A 23,145-nucleotide genomic window follows, 5' to 3' on the forward strand; every position below is an offset into this window, starting at 1 on the left:
GAAGGCAGAAACAAAGTATTTATTTAATTTCTCTGCCATTTCCTCATTCCCCATTATAAATTCCCCAGTCTCTGGCTGTAAAGGACCTACATTTACCTTCACCAGTCTTTTCCTTTTCACATACCTATAGAAGCTTTTACAATCCGTTTTTATATTTTTCGCTAGTTTGTGCTCATATTCTATTTTCCCTTTCTTTATCAATTTCTTGGTCCCCCTTTGCTGATTTCTAAAAAGATCCCAATCCTCAGGCTGACCGCTTTTTCTGGCAACTTTATAAGCTTCCTCCTTTGGCTTAATGCTAGCTTTAATTTCTTTTGTTAGCCATGGTTGGATCACATTTCCTTTTGGGTTTTTATGCCCTAGAGGAATATATGTTTGTTGCAAATTATGCTTTATTTCCTTGAATGTTAGCTATTGTATGTCCACCTTCATACCTTTTAGTGTAGTCTCCCAATCTACCATGGCCAACTTATCCCTCATACCCTTGTAGTTTCCTCTATTTAGATTGAAGACCTTAGTTTTAGATTGGACTACAGCACTCTCAAACTGCTACAACTGTACAGGGTATTAGTGAGACCACACCTGGAGTACTGCGTACTGTCTCCATTCCCGTGCCGAGGGGATTGCTGTACCAGATGGGAGGGCAACATTTGGGGACTCTCGATTCTCCACCAATTCCCATTCCCCTTCTTTCTGCTGGATAATGGAGGTGCCACTGTGTGTAATCTTCAAGTCAGTGAGAACTGTCAGCGAGGATTAATCAGCACTTTCTAATTGGAGATGTTAATCAGTGAAACCTTTCAGATACTGAATTGTAGATTTTGTACCAAAGCTCAATTTGGCATTGAAGTAAAAGTTCATAATTTTATTGCAAACAAATTTCTGATGAAAGTCCCTGAATTAAGGGGCAAAATCAGACAACGGTTCTTAAAGGGACACTGCAGTCCCAACAAGTCAATCAGCCATATATCCAGAATATTAATAACCCCTGTAACTGGGCTGGAGTTTAACATCAGCAGAAACAAACCTGAACTGTCAGAATGAACACGGTTCAGTCCTGGATGCAATTAACAACAGCAATAACAGCAGAATCCAACCTCTGCAGTCACTTGTGAACTTGCTGGTGTCTAAACAGGTGGGATGACCAAGTGAATCCCTTCCCACACACGGAGCAGGTGAACGTCCTCTCCCCAGTGTGAACTCGCTGGTGTCTCAGCAGGTTGGATGACTGAATGAATCCCTTTCCACACACGGAGCAGGTGAACGGCCTCTCCCCAGTGTGAACGTGCTGGTGTCTCAGCAGGGTGGATGACTGAGTGAATCGCTTCCCGCACACGGAGCAGGCGAACAGCCTCTCCCCAGTGTGAACTCGCTGGTGTATCAGAAGCTCGGATGAATTAGTGAATCCCTTCTCACACACAGAACAGGTGAACGGCCTCTCCCCAGTGTGAATGCGCCGGTGCATCAGAAGGTTGGATGATCGATTAAATCCTTTCCCACACACAGAGCAGGTGAACGGCCTCTCCCCGGTATGAATGTGCTGGTGCATCAGCAGGTTGGATGAACGAGTGAATCCCTTCCCACACTCGGAGCAGGTGAACAGTCTTTCCCTGGTGTGAGTGCATCGATGATTTTCCAGCTGAGATGGGTAATTGAATCCCTTCCCACAGTCCCCACATTTCCACAGTTTCTCCGTGGTGCAGGTATACTTGCGACTCTCCAGGTTGGACGATCAATTGAAGCCTTGTCCACACACAGAACATGTAGCAGGCTCGAAGGGCCGTATGACCTATTACTGCTTCTTATGAATTCTTCTGTATACGGTTTCTCCCTGCTATGAATGGTGCAATGTTGTTTCAGGCTGTTTAAAACATTTCTCATCCACGTTCGAAGGTCGATGATAGTCTGGTCCTGATCAATCGACTGACTCTGTCAGATCGGGACGCTGTGTGTGGGGAATAAGGGTAAAATAAATGAAGCAATGATTCTCTCACTCGGGCACTGGGACCCGGTTGGGAACAGACCGTGAAATCTTTATCTTCCTATACTAAGATGGCCGCGCAGTCGCTCTGATACGTTTTGAATCATGATGGCGGCGCACTGAATCTTTCCGCTTTGCTGCACAAAGATGGTGATCGTTAACCTGGGCCAGTCACCCGGAGAAAGTCCTGTAGCTGCAAACGCGGGATCCTCGGGTTATTATCCGGTACTTGCGGCCTTCTCCAGTTGTTTATGAACCCGCCCCGCCCACTTGCCGGTCCATTACTCCGCTCCGCCACGCCGTCTATTCCGCGCTGCAAGGACCCCGTGTCCAACCTCTGTCCTTCGCCAGCACACGCAATGCGCATGCTCCAAGCACAGCCCGGTACCACGCCTGCGCACTGGGCTCCTGCAGTCTGGGTGCGGCACATTCCCCACCGCGGGGAATGCTGGGTAAAAGCCCCGCCTTTGAAAGACCAGATTAGTGAATGGAAGATCCGAACAATGAGGGACAGGTAAAGACCCTCTGGTCCATCCAGCTTGTCCCACACATTAGCGATAACTTGTGTATCACAATATATACACTCCACCCCTCCCGAAATCACGTGAGCTCCTGGGAGAGGCAAAAATACAGGTAAAAACACACGCCAAAAAAATCTTCCCGATTCCTGTCCGACCCATCTAGGTGATCGCAACTAGTCCAGGAGATCACACTGGCCCTGAAATCCCTGCAGTACCAACCTTCTGTAAGAGGTGATCTCCGCCCCAGCCAGAAACAGGTCCAGCTCTCGCTTGAAGGAATTGAGCGAATCAGCATCCACCAGATGATTTTCTGTAGCAAAATACTGTGAATGCTAGAAATCTGAAACAACAGAAAATGCCGGAAACACTCAGCTGGTCAGGCAGCATCGTGGGGAGAGAAACAGAGTTAATGTTTCAGGTCAATGACCCTTCATCAGAAATGGAAAAAGTTGCTTAAAAATCTGTTACTTTTCCAACATTTTTCAGTTCTGTTCATCTCCTCTCATCTTGGAGGAAACAAATACTCGACACACTGCGTGTTTGAAACAAAACTGAATTATTTGATGTTTATCGAGAATATTAATACCTTCTATAACTGGGCTGGAGTTTAAGCTCAGCAGAAACAAAGCCCAACTGTCAGAATGAACAAGGTTCAGTCCTGGATATGATTAACAGCAGCAATAACAGCAGAATCCAACCCCTGCAGTCACTTGTGAAGTCGCTGGTGTTTCAGCAGGTGGGATGACCGAGTGAATCCCTTCCCACACTCGGAGCAGGTGAACGGTCTCTCCCCAGTGTGAACTCGCTGATGATTCAGCAGGTGGGATGACTGAATGAATCCCGTCCCACACACAGAACAGGTGAATGGTCTCTCCCCAGTGTGAACTCGCTGATGTCTCAGCAGGGTGGATGAATCACTGAATCCTTTCCCACACACGGTGCAGGTGAATGCCCGCTCCCCAGTGTGAACTCGCTGGTGTGTCAGCAGGTGGGATGACTGAATGAATTTTTTCCCACAAATGGAGCAGGTGAACGGCCTCTCCCCAGTGTGAACTCGATGGTGTGTCAGCAGGTTGGATGAATTAGCAAATCCCTTCCCACAAACGGAGCAGGTGAACGGCCTCTCCCCAGTGTGAGTGTGTTGGTGTGTCAGTAGATCTCTTGTGCTTTTAAAGCTCTTCTCACACTCAGAACATTTGAAAGGTCTCTTTTCAGTGTGAACAAGTTGGTGTTTAGAGAGGTTGGCTAATCGAGCAAATCCCTTTCCACACACAATGCAGGTGAATGGCCTCTCCCCAGTGTGAACTCGCTGGTGGTCAGTGAGGCTAGATGACTGCCCGAACCTCTTCCCACACTGAGAGCAACTGAATGGCCTCTCTCCCGTGTGAATTCGCTGGTGGTCAGTGAGGTTAGATAACTGCCCGAATCTCTTCCCGCAATGAGAGCAACTGAACGGTCTCTCCCCAGTATGAACTCGCTGATGTGTCAGAAGGTGTGATGACTGACTGAATCCCTTCCCACACACAGAGCAGGTGAATGGCCTCTCCCCGGTGTGAATGCGCCGATGAGTTTCCAGCCGGGACGGGGAGCTGAATCCCTTCCCACAGTCCCCACATTTCCACGGTTTCCCTGTGGTGCGGGTGTCCTTGTGTCTCTCCAGGTTGGACGGTTGGTTAAAGCCTCGTCCACACACAGAACACGTGTATGGTTTCTCCTCACTATGAACGGTGCGATGATTTTTCAGGTTGTGTAACTGGTTAAAGCTCTTTCCACAGTCAGTGCACTGGAACACTCTCACTCGGGTGTGAGTGTCTCGGTGCTTTTCCAATCACACTGATGTTTGAAATCTTTCCCCAAAGACAGAACAGACAAACATTTCTCCTTCCACATTCAGAGGCCGATGATATTCAGGTCCTGATGAATGGAGTGACTCTGTCAGATCTTGATGTGATGTTTGGTCTGAGTTTGCGGTGTGTAAATGCTGCCCTTCTCACAGCCTGTAAAAGGAGTTTACAAAAGCAATCACTGTGAGTCCAGGATAGAAATTGACAAGATTCTCTCCCCCTGGTTCCTGGCCAAGGGGGCTGCGCATGCGCCCTGCTGCCCGAGCCTCTCAAGATGGCGGCCGTTAACCGGGGCCTGTCACCGGGAGAAAGCCCCGCAGCTGCCGCCCAACTCGGGGCAAACGCCCGGCCCGGAGGCTCTTGTTCGGGGCCTGAGGCCCACCCCGGGTGTGTGTGAAGCGGATAATGTTGAGTGTTTTAATAATGGGGCCTGGGGCCGCAGTCGGGGTGTGAGCAGCCCGCGTCCCCCCGGGGTTCATGAACCCGCTCTCTGAGCTCGGGGTGTGAGCGTCCCGCGCCCCCCCGGGGTTCATGAACCCGCTTCCTGAGCTCGGGGTGTGAGCGTCCCGCGTCCCCCCGGGGTTCATGAACCCGCTCCCTGAGCTCGGGGTGTGAGCGGCCCGCGTCCCCCCGGGGTTCATGAACCCGCTCCCTGAGCTCGGGGTGTGAGCGGCCCGCGGCCCCCCGGGGTTCATGAACCCGCTCCCTGAGCTCGGGGTGTGAGCGGCCCGCGTCCCCCCGGGGTTCATGAACCCGCTCCCTGAGCTCGGGGTGTGAGCGGCCCGCGTCCCCCCGGGGTTCATGAACCCGCTCCCTGAGCTCTCTCACCTGATGTGTCAGCGGCTGCTGCCAAGGTCCGCGCATGCTCAGCTCACACTGCCCGGGTGATTGACGGGAGCTCTGGACCAATAGGAAGAGCGGGGCGGGACTGGAGGACCGACCGGGCGGCGGGTCCTCCAACCAATCGGAGTGTGAGAGGGGCGGGGCTTGACCTTTAATCCGGAACAACAGAGTGTGAGCTGAGCATGCGCGGCTCTTGGCAGCAGCCGCTGACACATCAGGTGAGAGCTCAGGGAGCGGGTTCATGAACCCCGGGGGGACGCGGGCCACTCACACCCCGAGTGCGGCCCCAGGCCCGGTTATTAAAACACTTAACATTATCCGCCCGCCGCTTCCCGGTTTTTCCTGATTCGGTCAGCAAAGGGGCCCGCTCCAAACTCCGGGACAGACAGGAAGTCAGGGAGCGTCTGTAAATGAAGGAGAAAGGTGACTGGTCAGGGAGCGTCTGTAAATGGAGGAGAAAGGTGACTGGTCAGGGAGCGTCTGTAAATGGAGGAGAAATGGTGACTGGTCAGGGAGTGTCTGTAAATGGAGGAGAAAGGTGACTGGTCAGGGAGCGTCTGTAAATGGAGGAGAAATGGTGACTGGTCAGGGAGTGTCTGTAAATGGAGGAGAACTGGTGACTGATCAGGGAGTGTCTGTAAATGGAGACTGTTAGATCCGTGATTCTTTAAATAGGATGTTTCCCCAAGAACTACACGGATGCTGTAACTTAACAATCAACAGGTGTTTACTGGAGTAGAGTAGTCTCACGACTGAAGTACAGAAGCCTGCTCCGGCTTTATATACAGGTGTGGTCACTGCCGGTACTACAGTATACAGGAGCTGTAAAACAGTTCTCTCTTAAAGGTACATACACAATAATTCCTCCCCTTTTAGATTAACAGTACCATAACATTCATTTAACAATTAACATTTTTAACATGCAACATTAACTGAAAATAGTCCATTTATAAATTCAGTCTTTGGGGCGGCTTCCTGATCCTTTCGGGATAGCGCCTTTCCTGATGTTCTTGTTCTTGGTGCGGAGGTGATTCTGGCCCCTTTTTGTCGGTTATTTCATCAGTTTCCACTGCTACTGTTTCTGAGGTAGATGCAACCGGTATGTCGGGTTCATCCCCAGGTACGCGAGACATGGGGTTGACTCGTTCCTGTGACGCTAAGATCTGATCGACGTGGCGTCTCACAATGTTCTCCCCGACATCCACTGTGTACATTAATGGCCCCTGCCTTGTGCATATCGTTCCGGGTTGCCATTTCTCTGTTCGGTAGTCACGGGCCAAGACTGGTTGTCCTACATTGAAGCTCCTTGTCGGCTTCTCATTGATGTGCTGGAATTGTTTATCCTCTACATTTCTTCACACATTTGGTCTGAGCAAATCCAGACGAGATCTCAAACTTCGGTTAAAGAACATCATGGCCGGGGTCTGGTTGGTAACTGCATATGTCGCATTTCTGTAGGCTAACAGGAAATTGTCCACCTTATGCTGTAGTGGAATTTCATCATCGCACATGGCCTTTATCGCCTTTTTAAAGGTTTGTACGAACCTCTCAGCCAATCCATTTGTGGCTGGATGATACAAGGCGGATGTGTAATGCCTTACCCCATTCCTTCTCATAAATTTCCGAAACTCTTCGGACACAAACTGTGGTCCATTATCAGAGCAAATCTGCTCTGGCAAGCCGTTCCTGGCAAATATGGTTCGTAGGACTGCAATCGTTTTCTCTGTAGTGGTTGAGGACATTTGTATTACCTCAGGCCATTTCGAGTGCGCATCCACTGCTATTAAGAACATTGAGTCCATGAATGGACCAGCAAAATCAATATGCACCCGTTGCCATGGAGAGGAGGGCCACTCCCATGGGTGTAGAGGGGCATGTGGTGGTGCATTTTGGACCTTCTGGCATCCTGAGCAGCTCTTGGTTAGGTCCTCGATTTGTTGATCACCACACATAAGCCCTAGCAAGGCTTTTCATTTTTACCCCTCCTAGATGCCCTTCGTGAAGCTCATTGAGCACTCTCTCCCTTAACTTGGGTGGAATTACCACTCGGTATCCACACATCACTGTCCCCTGGCATACTGACAGCTGTTCTCTTCTGGATGAGAATGCTGGCAACAGTGAGTCGCCATGTGTTGGCCATCCCCTCACCGTCAAATCATATACCCGAGACAGTGTCGGATCATTGCTGGTCTCCTTCTCTATATCCGCGTTAGTTACTGGCAATCGTTCAATTATTGACGAGTAAAATATCTCGATAGGGTCCACTGCTGGTGCTTCCTCCACAGTAGGCCGTGGCAAGCGTGATAGCCCATCAGCGTTTCCATGCTGTTTCGTGCCTTTATATTCTATTTCATATTGATTCGCCCCTAGAAACAGGGACCATCTTTGTAACCGTTGTGCAGTCATCACTGGAATGCCCTTCTTAGGATTAAAGATGGAGACAAGTGGTTGGTGGTCAGTCAGCAGGGTGAACTTCTGCCCATGCAGATAGTGGTTGAATTTTTTTACTCCCCATACTAGGCTGAGGGCCTCCCTGTCGATCTGGACGTAGTTGCGCTCGGCTGAGGTTACTGACCGAGACGCAAAGGCTACTGGCCTCTCCAACCCGTCTGGGAATTTGTGCGACAGCACCGCTCCAATACCATAGGGTTGAAATGGGCCAACACCTCTTTTGATGTGATCAATTCTTTGCACTTCTGGAAAGCTCGTTTACATTCGTCATTCCACTTCCATGGTACCCCCGTTTGCAGTAGGGTATTCAGTGGGTGTACTACTGTAGACAAATTTGGTAAGAACTTATGGTAGTAGTTTACCAGCCCGAGGAACGACCTCTGTTGTGACACATTTTCCGGTGCTGGAGCCTTGACTACTGCCTCAATCTTTTCAGGAGACTTATGTAACCCTTCTTCATCAATAATGTGGCCACAATACGAGATCTGCTTCTGGAAAAACTCGCACTTGTGGCGATTAGCTCGTAGCCCATATTCCTTCAATCTAGTGAGCACCTTCTCCAGGTTGGCGAGGTGATCACTGTCATTTTCGCCCGTGACCAGGATGTCGTCCAAATAACACTGGGTCCCTGGAATCCCTTGCAGGACTGGATCCATTGCCCTTTGCCAAATAGTCGGAGCCGATGCAACCCTGAACACCAGTCGGTTGTATTGATAGAGACCTTTATGAGTGTTGATCGTGAGGTATTGTTTCGAGGCTTCTTCTACCTCCATTTGCAAGTACGCCTGGGCCAGATCAATTTTGGTGAAGCGTTTACCTCTAGATAGCGAGGCGAAAATATCCTCAATCCGTGGAAGTGGATATTGTACCGTGTGAAGGACTGGGTTCACTGTCACCTTAAAATCCCCACAGATGCGGACCTTCTTTGGTTCCCCAGGCGTATTACTCAACTACCTCTTCATTACAGGGACGATGGGTGTAGCCCACTCGCTCCAGTCTACTTTGGACAGTACTCCTGAACGTTCCAACCCTTCCAGCTCTGCTTCGACGGCTGGTCAGATCGCATAAGGCCGGTCTGGCCTTAAAAAACTTTGGACTTGCATTTTCCTCTATTTTAATCGTTGTTATGCCTTTTAGTGTTCCGAGTCCCTCCTGGAACACTTCTTTTGCATCAGTTAGCATTTTTGACAGTCGTCCAGGTGTGGCGTCATCATCCTTTTTGGCCTCAACCTTCAGTGCCTGTATGGAATGCCAATCTAATTGTATCTACCGGATCCATTCACGTCCTAGTAGTGGTGGTCCTCCATCTGGCAATACATATAGGTCCATTTTAGGTATTTCCTGGCCTTTGTATATCACTTTCACCCTTATTTTTCCTTTGGGGTAGACTTTTTGCCCCGTGTACATCTTCAAGACAATCTCTGTAGCTTTCAAGGGTATATGTGGAAATAGCCGCTTGTAGTCCCTTTGGTTTATGACTGTTAGGGCTGATCCAGTGTCCAATTCCATTTTCACTTGGACTCCGTCTATCTTGAGTGTGACCCAGATAGTCTGGTGACCCTCCATTTTGGTTACCTTATGTAGTTTCAGACAACCCAGTTCCTTGCTTCCGGAGTCTGTATCATTTCCCTGTTCGTCTGAACTACTGTCCATCACCTTATGTACCTTTTTGTACTTCTCCTGTGGAGATTTCTTGCTGTTTGTTTTCTTCCCTGACCTGCAGACTCTTGCTATGTGTCCTGTTTTTCCACACTGTCTGCACACTTGGTCCTTGAACCAACAATCCTTCTGATCGTGTGTTGTTCTGCCGCAGCAATAACACTTCCCTGCTCCATATGACATTTCATTGGTGCCATATTCTTGCGGTCTCCGTTGTATCTCTGCAGCGACCCGTGCGGCTGCTTCGTGTGATACTGCCATACTGAAAGCCTTGTCCAGCGTAAGATCCTTTTCTGATAGAAGCCGTTTCTGGGTTCCTTCACTTTGAAGCCCACACACAAACTTGTCCCTTAACTTATCTGCTAGTCCCAATCCAAACCGGCAGTGTTTCGATAGCTTGCGCAGTTCCGTTAAGTACTCAGCATTGCTTTCGTCTTTGTGTTGGTTCCTTTTATGGAACTTAAATCATTCTGCTATCAGCAGCAGTGTGGGGTTTAAGTGGTCCTGTAGGATTTCTACTATGCTTTCGAAATTCTTATTCACAGGCTTCTCTGGGGTTATTAGGTTTTGCAGTAACCCATAAGTTTTTGCACCCATGGAATTTAACAAAACCAGTGCTTTTCTAGCATCTGGCACTTCATTCGCCCTGCAGTACACCTCAATACGTTCCACATATGTCGCCCAATCTTCGACTTAATTGTCGAACGTAGAGATACTGCCACTCTTCGGCATCCCTGGGTGTGATTTAACTGTAAAAAATGGCGTCTCCCGCGCTCTCCCTTCTTCTCCGCTGGAACAAAATGGCGTCTCCTGCGCTTTCCTTCCTTTCCCGCGCTCGCCCTTCTTCTCCGCTGCGGCTTAAAAAAAAATGGCGTCTCCCGCGCTCTCCCTTCTTCTCCGCGGCTCAATGGCGTCTCCCGCGCTCTCCATTCTTCTCCCCGCGGACGCGGTTCAGCCCTTGAGCCCTGGCTGTGCTCTGCGCGTTCTCCTGTGCGCCTTTCCCGTTGCCGTTGCTCGGTCCTGAACCCGGCTGCTGCTTTAACCTCTCTGCTTGTTTTTTCTCGACGCCACTCGGTTCTTTAACCCCCGGCCACGCCCTGTGCGCTTCACCCTCTCTCTTACCCCGTCGACACTGCTCGGCTTTTCTACGCCGTCGGTCGGCTCCCGCCTCCGCTGTCCGGGAAGGGTGTGCGCTGCACCTGTTGCCAGTCTGTTGCTGGATCGTCGTGGCTCTCAACAGCCACTCCTGCGATGTTCACTTGCTGCCGGATGACTGGGTGGTTGCTCGTGGTCGACGCCCGTGCTTCTGGCCTCGACTTTCTTCCACCGTCCTCCCGGAGCGACTCCTTGACGGGAAATGCAGAGTTGCAGGCAGATTCGAATCAACCTCGTCGCCACTGTTCGATCCGTGATTCTTTAAATAGGATGTTTCCCCAAGAACTACACGGAGGCTGTAACGTAACAATCAACAGGTGTTTACTAGAGTAGTCTCATGACTGACGTACAGAAGCCTGCTCTGGCTTTATATACAGGTGTGGTCACTGCCGGTACTACAGTATACAGGAGCTGTAAAACAGTTCTCTCTTAAAGGTACATACACAACAGAGACTGGTCAGGGAGCATCTGTAAATGGAGGAGAAATGGTGACTGGTCAGGGAGCATCTGTAAATGGAGGAGAACTGGTGACTGATCAGGGAGTGGCTGTAAATGGAGGAGAAATGGTGACTGGTCAGGTAGCATCTGTAAATGGAGGAGAAATGGTGACTGGTCAGGGAGCGTCTGTAAATGGAGGAGAAATGGTGACTGGTCAGGGAGCGTCTGTAAATGGAGGAGAAATGGTGACTGGTCAGGGAGCGTCTGTAAATGGAGGAGAAATGGTGACTGGTCAGGGAGCAATGACATCATAAGTATTAAAATAGAGAAAGGGTTTTTCATCTTGGATAAAATAGGAGATCTGAAATTAGATGGCGCTCCAGGTCCAGATGATATCCACTCACGGGTGTTTAAAGAGATGGGACGGTGCTCTGTGAGCCCCTTGCCCATATCATCAACAGCTCCATAGAGTCAGGGATTGTTCCCTGAGATTGGAGGTCGCTCTCGTCATTTCCATTTTCAAAACAGGGAGAAGTCAGAGCCTGGAACTACAGGCCCATCAGTGTGATCTCGATTAGAGGGAAGGTGCTTGAAGGGATCCTGAGAGATGCTGTTTATGGTCACTGGGACAGGGAATGATCCATTAGAAATACTCACACAGCTTCTGGAAAAGAAGGTCGCATCCCTCAAACTTGCCTTAGTCGGACGTGGGACTTGCCTGTTTACTCTGCTTGATGGATCAATATAAGATACGGTAGAGGACGGAGAATCTGCTCATCTTAAAGTTGTTGACACTCAACTCTTGGACCTATTAATTAAATAATAAGACAAGGCGTTAGCTGGAATCTAACACCCACTTCTCTCTGCTCCTCTACTCTTAAAGGTTTACTATTTAGATTTTTTAATTGAATTGGGATGTGGCCATCGCTGGCAAGGCCAGCATTTATTGCCCATCCCCAGTTGCCATTGAGAAGCTGGTCTTGAGCTGCCTTCTTGAATTGCTGCAGTCCGTGTGGTGAAGGTGCTCCCACAGTGCTGTTATAGAGGGAGTTCCAGGATTTGGAACCAGCGACGATGAAGGAATGGCGATATATTTACAAGTCAGGATGGTGTGTGTAACTTGGAGGGGAACTTGCAGGTGGTGGTGTTCCCATGTGCCTGCTGCCCTTGTCCTTCTAGGTGGAAGAAGTCGCGGGTTTGGGAGGTGCCGTCAAAGAAGCCTTGGTGCAGTGCATCATGTAGATGGTACACCCTGCAGCCATGGTACACCGGTGGTGGAGGGGGTGAATGTTTAAGGTGGTGGATGGGGTGCCGATCAAGCGGGCTGCTTTGTCCTGAATGGTGTTGAGCCTCTTGAGTGTTGTTGGAGCTGCACTCATCCAGGCAAGTGGAGAGTGTTCCATCACACTCCTGACTTGTGCCTTGTAGATGGTAGAAAGGCTTTGGGGAGTCAGGAGGTGAGACACTTGTCGCAGAATACCCAGCCTCTGACCTGCTCTTGTCACCACAGTATTTATGTGGCTGGTCCAGTTAAGTTTCTGGTCAATGGTAACCCCCAATATGTTGATGGTGGGAGATTCAGTGATGGTAATGCCGTTGAATGTAAAGGGTCAGTGGTTAAAATCTCTCTTGTTAGAGATAGTCAATGCCTGGCACTTGTGTGGCGCGAATGTTACTTGTCACTTATATCATCCAAGTCTTGCTGCATGCGGGTACGGACTACTTCATTAACTGAGGAGTTGTGAATGGAATTGATCACTGTGCAATCATCAGCGAACATCCCCACTTCTGACCTTCTGGTAAGGGAAGGACATTGGTGAAACAGCTGAAGATGGTTGGGCCTAGAACACTGCCTTGAGGCAAACCTGCAGCGATGTCCTAGGGCTGAGATGATTGACCTCCAACAATCACAACTATCTTCCTTTGTGCTAGGTGTGACTCCAGCCAGTGGAGAGTTTTCCGCCTGATTCTCATTGACTTCAGTTTTACTAGGGCTCCTTGATGCTGCGCTCGGTCAATTGCTGCCTTGTGTCAAGAGCAGTCACTCTCACCTCACCTCTAGAATTCAGCTCTTCTGTCTATGTTTGGACCAAGGCTGTAATGAGGTCTGGAGCCAAGTGGTCGTGGTGGAACCCAAACTGAACATCGGTGAGCAGGTTATTGGTGAGTAAGTGCCGCTTGATAGCACTGTCGACGACACCTTCCATGACTTTGCTGATGATTGAGAGCAGAGTGATGGGGTGGTAATTGGCTGGATTGGATTTGTCCTGCTTTTTGTGGAAAGGACCTACCTCGGCAATTTTCCACATTGTCCAAAGTCTCCTCCTTTGTCTCGGTGTCAGTTTTTGACTGATTCCGCTCTAGTGAAGGTTTTGCTTCGTTATAGGTGCTATGTAAGTGAAAGTTGTTGCTGTGCTACCATTGGCTTGAGCTTTGCCAGACAGAATCATCCAGGGCCGGCGGCTGTGCTGCTCCCCATGATCGAAATGTTGGCAGCTCGCTGTATCGGCTCACAAGCTCAGAATTAGCAATGTACTGGAGGGCAGACAGTGACTGGGGCCGAACCCCACCATCACACAGCACATTCAGTATAGGCTCACAGCTCAGAATTACCACTCGGTGAGGTAGTGGAGGGCAGACAGTGACTGGGGCTGAACCCCACCATCACACAGCACCTTCAGTATAGGCTCACAGCTCAGAATTACCACTTGGTGAGGTACTGGAGGGCAGACAGTGACTGGGGCTGAACCCCACCGTCACACAGCACCTTCAGTATAGGCTCACAGCTCAGAATTACCACTTGGTGAGGTACTGGAGGGCAGACAGTGACTGGGGCCGAACCCCACCATCGGGCAGCACCTCCAGGATTGAAATGGAGGAAAATCCGAGCCTGCAATAAATGGAGATTTCAAACAGCGAGGATGAGGCGATGAGAGAGTGTGTGGGACGAGGGTTTTATAGCTTAGGAGGGGCAAGAGAGGAAAGAATGTTCCAGGGAAACGAGTACTGTCTGTTCAGAATTTCTACCCTGTCCGTAACTCGATGTAAAGTTATGAGGACAGGTTGCACAGACTGGGCTTGTATTCCCTTGAATATAGAAGATTACGGGGTGATCTGATTGAGGTGTTTAAGATGATTAAAGGAGTTGACAGGGTAGATAGAGAGAAACGGTTTCCTCTGATGGGAGAGTCCACAACAAGGGGACACAACCTTCCAACTGGAGCTCGGCCATTCAGGGGTGATTTTCAGGAAGCACATCTTCACACAAAGGGTATTGGAAATCTGGAACTCTCTCCCCCAAAAAACTGTTGAGGCTGAGGGTCAATGGAATATTTCAAAACTGAGTGTGCTAGATTTTTGTTAGGCAAGAGTACTAAAGGTTACAGAACCACGGCGGGTAAATGGAGGTAAGATACAGACCAGCCGTGATCTAATAGAATGGCGGAACAGGCTTGAGGGGCTGAATGGCCTACTCCTGTTACTATGTTCCTATGTAGTGTGATGACTTATGTAAACTCCTTTTACAGGCTGTGAGAAGGGGAGGATATGCAGATGAGAAACTCAAACTAAACATCACATCAAGATGTGACACAGTCACTCGATTAATCAGGACCTGAATATCATCAGCCTTTGAATGGAGAAATGTTTGTCTGTTCTGTCTGTGGGAAAAGATTTCGAACATCAGTGTGACTGGAAAAGCACCGAGACACACACACCCGAGTGAGAATGTTCCAGTTCACTGACTGTGGAAAGAGCTTTAACCAGTTACACAGCCTGAAAAAACATCGCACCATTCACAGCGGGGAGAAACTGTACACGTGTTCTGTGTGTGGGAACGGATTCACTCAGTCATCCCACCTGCTGAAACATCAGGGAGTTCACACTGGGGAGAGGCCGTTCACCTGCTCCGTGTGTGGGTAGGGCTTCGTTTGTTCATCCAACCTGCTGGCACACCAATGAGTTCACAGGTGATTGCGGGGGATGGACTCTGCTGTTATTGCTGCTGTTAATCACATCCAGGACTGAACCATGTTCATTCTGACAGTTGGGGTTTCTTTCTGCTGATGTCAATAACCCCTATAACTGGGCTGGAGCTTAATATTCTGGATAGATGTCAAATAAATCAGCTTTGTTTTAAACGCATTATTGCAGATTTTTTCTATTTCCCACCTGAGTGTTTAGTATCACCTGACTGGAGCTCAGAAAGGACAATCTGGGGGAAGGATCGTATGGCGGGAACAGAACTTCAGCCTGGACACAGTCCTTCAGGGCCACACTGAGAGGGGCAAATGGCACTTTGGTCTTTCTCGTCTCTCTTCACTGACAGCAAAGTCGCCAGGCGGGTAATCTTGAGGCCTGTAAGAAATGTGTCCCAGCCACTCTCTTCCATGGTTCAGAGCTCCTAGGCACGGAACAGAAGGCTCCTTTACAACTGTGTTTAGAGTCGGGAAGAACAACGGTGAATGCTGGAAACATGCAGTCAAATCAGAGATTGGTGTCAAACTGCGATCAGTTCCTGACTGAAAGTGACACGGCAGGTTTAAGATTCTAGTCTAAAAATTACTGGTAAGTATTCTACGAAGATTTAACATGTTTGTGGGACCGTCCTGAGTCTACCATTTTAAGGCAGTTGTTAATTTGATTGAAATAAGTTGGTTAAAGTCTGCATTAAAGTAGCAGAGGGAGGAGTTCACAGGAGCCTGTTAACTGCTGGTACAATTATACAACAGACATTTGATCTCCAGATAAAGAAGGACCTGCAGCGTGTTTCCAGGAATTCCCTGTTTTATTGATGTGTGTGTGTTAGACACCAGGATAACTAAAAATACACGACCCGGAACATCCACGGGGAGCGATCCCGACAGTTACTGTGGGATCACTCCCGCTGTGGGACTCCACCACTGACCCTGCTGAAGGTTGTAGGCTCAGGGAGTGGGGCCTCCAGGAGTGGACAGTAAGAAAGCTGGGCTTCGGTATCCTGACAAATATATGGCGAGGAACCAGAGGAATCCTTACTAAGGAACCGACTGGGGTTTTACCGGCCAGCGTAGGTCTCGGGGTGAATGATTCCTGACTCCCCGAATTGTCTTACATTGAACCCAGTTTGGAACAACATGAATTCAGTTTACAGGAGAATAGGGACAAATATCACCCACAATTGAGGGAGTCAAAAGGAGCCATTAGAAAAGCTAAGATATTGTGGTAATAATAGCAAAATCTTTTCCAGCGATGCCATCAGGCAGAAGGCACAGTCACATAGAGTTACTACAACAACAACAACAACGTGTATTTATGTAGCACATTTAACATAGTAAAGCCACCCAAGGCACTTTGCATGAGAGTTATAAAACTAAATTTGACACCGAGCCACATAAAGAGATATTAGGGCAGGTGACCAAAAGCTTGGTCAAAGAGGTAGGATTTAAGGAGCCTCTTAAGAAAGGTAGAGAGGTTTAGGGAGGGAATTCCAGAGCTTGGGGCCTTGGCAGCTGAAGGCACGGCCACCAATGGTGGAGCGATTAAAACCGGGGATGCTCAAAAGGCCTGAATTAGAGAAGTGCAGATATCTCGGATGGTTGTGGGGCTGGAGGAGATGATCGAGTTAGGGAGAGGCGAGGCCATTCTTGTTCAGCCTTTCCTGGTAAGCATATCCTGTCAGGTCTACGATCATCCTTGCACCTTCTCCAGTGCCTCTGCTTTTTATAATATGGAGACCAAAACTATGCACAATACTCCCAGTGTGGTCTAACTGAGGTTCAATACAAGTTTAACATAACTTCCCTGCTGTTCAATTCTATCCCTCCAGAGAAGAGCCCAAGTGCTTGGTTGGTTTATTTTATGGCCTTATTAAGCTGTGTCACTACTTTTAGTGATTTGTGTATCTGGACCCCGAGATCCCTTTGCTCCTCTACTCCATTTAGACTCTGACTTTCCAAATAATATGTGGCCTCCTTATTCTTCCTACCAAAATACACCACCTCACACTTATCTATATTGATATTCATTTGCAAATTACACACTCATTTTGCAAAGGTATTAATAGCTTCTTGTATTTTGTCGCCGTGTTCCTCAGTAATAACTTTACCCTCCAACTTGGTGCCAACAACAAATTTTGAAATTGTTCTTCTGATTCCCGAGTACAAATCATTTCTGTAAATGATGAATAGCAGTGGTCCCAGCACCGATCCCTGTGAAACACCACTTTCCACCTTTTGCCAGGCTGAGTAGCTACTCCTAACCCCTACTCTCTGTTTTCTGTTTTGTAATCAGCTTGCTATCCATAACCGTTTGTAAGACCTAGAAGATGACCAAGGTCAGGCCATTTGGAGTGAAGGGCCAGGCAGCAGAATGGATGGAGCGATGGTTACAAAACGGAAATCAGAAAGTTGGAGTTAAGGGAAGTTTGTAGTCATCTTTCCATCGTATTTGTGTGTGTCGTTGTATACTACAATAGTTATTATTGTTTGTTTCATATTTGTGGTGCACTGGGGCTCTTGCCTAAAGGGTTTTTGCTCCTGTCTGGTCACAGTGGGACTACTTAGTGTCGCCCCTACCGGTAGTCAAAAAAGGCCCAATCTCAATCGGATGACTTTTTTTTAACCAGTTGGGGCTTTCAATGGCGGTGCAGTAACCCAGAATGCTGAGCGCGGTAGAAAGTGACCTATCTATGATTACAGGAGCACAGTGCGCAGGCGCGGGGCAGGACTGTGCACTGAGCATGCGCAGCGCGTGTGGCAGAGACGGTGTTAATCGGAAGACACACTTCCGGGAGGCGGTAGGAGATTGTGAGCTCCGGGAGGAATGGGACCGGTGGGTGGGCTGGGAAGCTTCATAAACACCTGATGTAGGCCTCAGGCCTCGAAAAAGAGCCCACAGTTCCCGTGTTTGCCCCGCGGTGACAGGCCCGGGTCAGCGGGGTCACTGGCCGCCATCTTGGACAGGCCGGGATCACGGCGCATGCGCGGCCGTCTTGGCCAGGAACAGAGAGTGGGCGGGGCTTCAGGGTCCCCATGACCAGGAGAGACAATCATTGACTCATTGATTTTATTCTCACTCTGCACACAGCGGGTGTAGAACTGAACCCAACCAGAGTAGAGAGAGGGGGAAAACTGGGAGTGGAGGAAAGAAATGTTGGCGATGGTGCGATGGGTTTGGATTTCAGCACAGGGAGGAGGGAGAGTGTGTGGGACGGGGATTTACAGCTTTGGGGGAACAACAACAACAACTTAGAAACATAGAACATAGAAAAATAGAGGCAGGAGTTGGCCATTCGGCCCTTCGAGCCTGCTCTGCCATTGAATATGATCATGGCTAATCCTCTATGTCAATACCATATTCCCGCTCTCTCCCCATACCACTTGATGCCTCTTGTGTCTAGAAATCTATATTTCCTTCTTAAATATATTCAGTGACTTGGCCTCCGCAGCCTTCTGTGGTAGAGAATTCCACAGGTTCACCACCCTCTGAGTGAAGAAATTTCTCCTCATCTCAGTCCTAAATGTCCTACCCCGTATCCTGAGACTGTGACCCCTGGTTCTAAACCCCCAGCCAGGGGAAACATCCTCCCTGCATCCAGACTGTCTAGCCCTGTCAGAATTTTATACGTTTCAATGAGATCCTCTCTCATTCTTCTAAACTCTACTGAATACAGGCCTAGTCGACCCAATCTCTCCTCATACGACAGTCCTGCCATCCCAGGAATCAGTCTGGTGAACCTTCGCTGCACTCCCTCTATGGCAAGTACATCCTTTCTTAGGTAAGGAGACCAAACCTGCACACAGTACTCCAGGTGTGGTCTCACCAAGGCCCTGTATAACTGCAGTAAGACATCCTTGCCCCTGTACTCAAATCCTCTTGCAATGAAGGCCAACATACCATTTGCCTTCCTAACTGCTTGCTGCACCTGCATGTTTGCTTTCAGTGACTGGTGTACAAGGACACCCAGGTCCCTCTGTACATCAGCATTTCCCAATCCATCACCATTTAAATAATGTTTTTTCTACCGAAGTGGATAACTTCACATTTATCCATGTCATACTGCATCTGCCATGTATTTGCCCACTCACTCAACTTGTCTAAATCGCCTTGAAGCCTCTTTGCATCCTCCTCACAACTCACAATCCCACCAAGTCTCATGTCGTCAGCAAACTAGGAAATACAGGAAACTCTTTGGTATCCGGGACCGGCGTGTTGCCGGTTCATCAAACATTCCGGATGACGGAGAGGGTTCTCTACCGAGGCTATTTTTAACAAAGAAAAATAAAAAAATCAAGAAATGTGCAGCATACAGTAATTGGGTACTCACCTGCAGAATGTTGTGTTAAATGGATGGTGGAAGATGCTTGATTAAGTACAGTACTCCCAGTTGAGGGTAATGCAATGCAATAAATACCAGCAGCGTGGGAGACACACAGTACCCCTGTAAAATGGCAGATCAGAAGAGACTACCGGCAGCGCAGGAGAGTCAGACTCCTGTTACAGGGGTACTGAGGTGTTCCGACTTCCGACAGCGCCAAGAAGCCGAGTAGTGGCAGTTTGGAGAACTACCCCCACTGACTAACTCGGCCACCGCGGGAGACTCGGACTCGGCAACATTGCCGGTTATTGAGGTGTTGTTTTCGGAGTGAGAATTTTGCCGGTTAATAGAGAATTCCGGATATTTAGGTGCCGTTTTTTACGAGAGTTTCTTGTATTACATTTGGTTCTCTCATCCAAATCATTGATCTATATTGTGAATAGCTGGGGCCCAAGCACTGATCCCTGCAGTACCCCACTAGTCACCGCCTGCCAACTAGAAAAAGACCCATTTATTCCTACTCTCTGTTTCCTGTCTGTTAACTATTTTTAATCCAGGCCAGTATATTACCCCCAATCCCATGTGCTTTAATTTTGCACGCTAACCTCTTATGTGGGACTTTATCAAAGGCCTTCTGAAAATCCAAATACACCACATCCACTGGTTCTCCCTTATCTATTCTACCAGTTACATCCTCAAAAAACTCCAGAAGGTTTGTCAAACACGATTTCCCTTTCATAATTCCATACTGACTTTGTCTAATTCCGTTGATATTTTCTAAGTGTCCTGTTATCACATCCTTTATAATAGACTCTAACATTTTCCTTGTATTTATATAGCGCCTTTAACGCAGTAAAATGTCCCAAGGCGCTGCACAGGAGTATTTTAAGTCAAAAAATTTGACACCGATCCACATAAGGATAAATTAAGGCAGGTGACCAAAAGCTTGGTCAAAGAGGTATGTTTTAAGGAGCATCTTAAAGGAGGAAAGAGAGGTAGCGAGGCGGACAGGTTTAGGCAGGGAATTCCAGAGCTTAGGGCCCAGGCAACAGAAGGCATGGCAAGAGAGGAAAGAATGTTCCATAGAAACTAGAATTGTCTGTTCTGAATTTCTATCCTGTACTTACAGTAATGACTTTTGTAATCTCCTTTTACAGGGTGTTAGAAGGGGAGGATTTACAGACGGGCAACTCAAACCAAATATCACATCAAGATCTGACAGTCACTCCATTCATCAGGACCTGAATATCATCGGCCTTTGAATGTGGAAGGAGGAATATTTGTCTGTTCTGTCTGTGGGAAAAGATTTCAAACATCAGTGTGATTGGAAAAGCACCGAGACACACACACCCGAGTGAGAGTGTTCCAGTGCACTGACTGTGGAAAGAGCACCATTCACAGTGGGGAGAAACCGGACACGTGTTCTGTGTGTGGACGAGGCTTCAACTGATCGTCCAACCTGGAGAGACACAAGGACACCCGCACCATGGAGAAACCCTGGAAATGTGGGGACTGTGGGAAGGGATTCAGTTGCCCGTCCCGGCTGGAAACTCATCGACGCAGTCACACCGGGGAGAGGCCTTTCACCTGCTCCGTGTGTGGGAAGGGATTCACTTGCTCATCCAACCTCACTAAACACCAGCGAGTTCACACTGGGGAGAGGGCGTTCACCTGCTCTGTGTGTGGGAAGGGATTCACTCAGTTATCCCACCTCTCTGATCACAAGCGCGTTCACACTGGGGAGAGGCCGTTCACCTGCTCCGTGTGTGGGAAAGGATTCACTCATTCATCCCACGTGCTGAGACACCAGCGAGTTCACACTGGGGAGAGGCCGTTCACCTGCTCCGTGTGTGGGAAGGGATTCACTCAGTCATCCAACCTGCAGAAACACCAGCGAGTTCACGACTGACTGTGGGGGTTGGATTCTGCTGTTATTGCCGCTGTTAATCACATCCAGGACTGAACCATGTTCATTCTGACAATTGGGCTTTGTTTCCCCTATAACTGGGCTGGAGTTTAATTTTCTGGATACCTGACAAATAAATCAGCTTTGTTTCGAACACACAGTGTGTCGAGACCTTGATTTCTCCCATAATAAGAGACGAATTGTTGTCCTGTTACTGAATGTTCCTTTCTTCGGTCGGTTCTCCTTTGTTAATTAAAGACTTGTATTTATGTAGCACCTCACTCGACCTCAGGATGGCCCAAAGTGCTTTACAGCCAATGAAGTACAACAACATCAAAGTACATTTGAAGAGCATTCACTGTTGTAGGAAATGCAGCAGCCAATTTGCACACAGCAAGCTGCCATGAACAACAATGTGATAATGGCCAGACAATCTGTTTCAGTGATGTTGGTTGAGGGCTCAAGGGGCGTCGGTTCAGTGACTCATCCGAAAGATGGCACCTCTGACAGTGCCGCACTCCCTCAGTACTGCATTGGAGCGTCAGCATAGATTTTATTCTCAAGTCTCTGGAGGTGAACTTGATCCCACATCCTTCTGACTCAGAGACGAGAGAGAGAGAGAAAGTGCTCCCACTGAGCCACGACTAACATCTGATCATTACTCTGGATTATTTCAGGTCTGATACCTTCAGTTACTCTCATGGACAAGTCCCAGCTCCCCAAACCATCCAGGGTACCTCTCCTAGCCTTGGTATCCAGGGAATGTGTCGATATCATGTCTGTACCTGCCCTGGGAGTGTTTGATGGGACAGTGTAGAGGGAGCTTTACTCTGTATCTAACCCGTGCTGTTCCTGCCCTGGGAGTGTTTGATGGGACAGTGTAAAGGGAGTTTTACTCTGTATTTAACCCGTGCTGCACATACTCTGGGAGTGTTTGATGAGACAGTGTAGAGGGAGTTTTACTCTGTATCTAACCCATGCTATACCTGCTCTGGGAGTGTTTGAAGGGACAGTGTAGTGGGAGCTTTACTCTGTATCTAACCCACGCAGTACCTGTCCTGGGAGCGTCTGATGGGACAGTGTAGAAGGAGCTTTACCCTGTATTTAAGCAGTGCTGTACCTGCCCTGGGACTGTTTGATGGGACTGTGTAGAGGGAGCTTTACTCTGTATCTAACCCGTGCTGTACCTGCCTTGGAATGTTTGATTGGACAGTGTAGAGGGAGCTTTACTCTGTATCTAACCCGTGCTGTACCTGCCCTGGGACTGTTTGATGGGACTGTGTAGAGGGAGCTTTACTCTGTATCTAACCTGTGCTGTATCTGTCTTGGGAGTGTTTGATGGGACAGCGTAGTGGGAGCTTTACTCTGTATCTAACCCATGCTGTACCTGCCCTGGGAGTGTTTGATGGGACAGTGTAGAGGGAGCTTTACTCTGTATCTAACCCGTGCTGTACTTGCCCTGGGAGTGTTTGATGGGACAGTGTAGAGGGAGCTTTACTCTGTATCTAACCCATGCTGTACCTGCCCTGGGAGTGTTTGATGGGACAGTGTAGAGGGAGCTTTACTCTGTATCTAACCCATGCTGTCCCTTTCCTGGGAATGTTTGATGGGACAGTGTAGAGGGAGCTTTACTCTGTATCTAACCCGTGCTGTACCTGCCTGGGAGTGTTTGATTGGACAGTGTAGAGGGAGCTTTACTCTGTATCTAACCCGTGCTGTTCCTGCCCTGGGAGTGTTTGATGGGACAGTGTAGAGAGAGCTTTACTCTGTATCTAACCCGTGCTGCACATACTCTGCGAGTATTTGATGGGACAGTGTAGAGGGAGCTTTACTCTGTATCTAACCCGTGCTGTTCCTGCCCTGGGAGTGTTTGATGGGACAGTGTAGAGAGAGCTTTACTCTGTATCTAACCCGTGCTGCACATACTCTGGGAGTGTTTGATGGGACAGTGTAGAGGGAGTTTTACTCTGTATCTAACCCATGCTGTACCTGTCCTGGGAGCATCTGATGGGACTGTGTGGAGGGAGCTTTACTCTGTATCTAACCCGTGC

The 23,145-nt window shown here is 48.7% G+C and overlaps 1 protein-coding gene and 1 pseudogene across 1 annotated transcript; one reads left to right on the top strand and one right to left on the bottom strand.

The window, feature by feature from the left end:
• Positions 1-624: 624 nt before the first annotated feature.
• Positions 625-23,145, bottom strand: part of LOC147118934 (uncharacterized) — a 45,237-nt pseudogene continuing 22,716 nt past the window's right edge.
• LOC147118935 (uncharacterized) lies at positions 5,355-21,250 on the top strand. The gene is made up of 3 exons (XM_085984680.1): positions 5,355-5,407; positions 14,420-15,458; positions 20,346-21,250. The coding sequence occupies exon 3, from the start codon at positions 20,675-20,677 to the stop codon at positions 21,095-21,097; it is 423 nt and encodes a 140-aa protein (XP_085840806.1). The 5' UTR covers positions 5,355-5,407; positions 14,420-15,458; positions 20,346-20,674; the 3' UTR covers positions 21,098-21,250.

The sequence above is a fragment of the Somniosus microcephalus genome, chromosome 4, assembly GCF_052327205.1.
Source record: "Somniosus microcephalus isolate GS21.2 chromosome 4, FLI_Smic_1.0, whole genome shotgun sequence".
Classification (NCBI taxonomy): domain Eukaryota; kingdom Metazoa; phylum Chordata; class Chondrichthyes; order Squaliformes; family Somniosidae; genus Somniosus; species Somniosus microcephalus.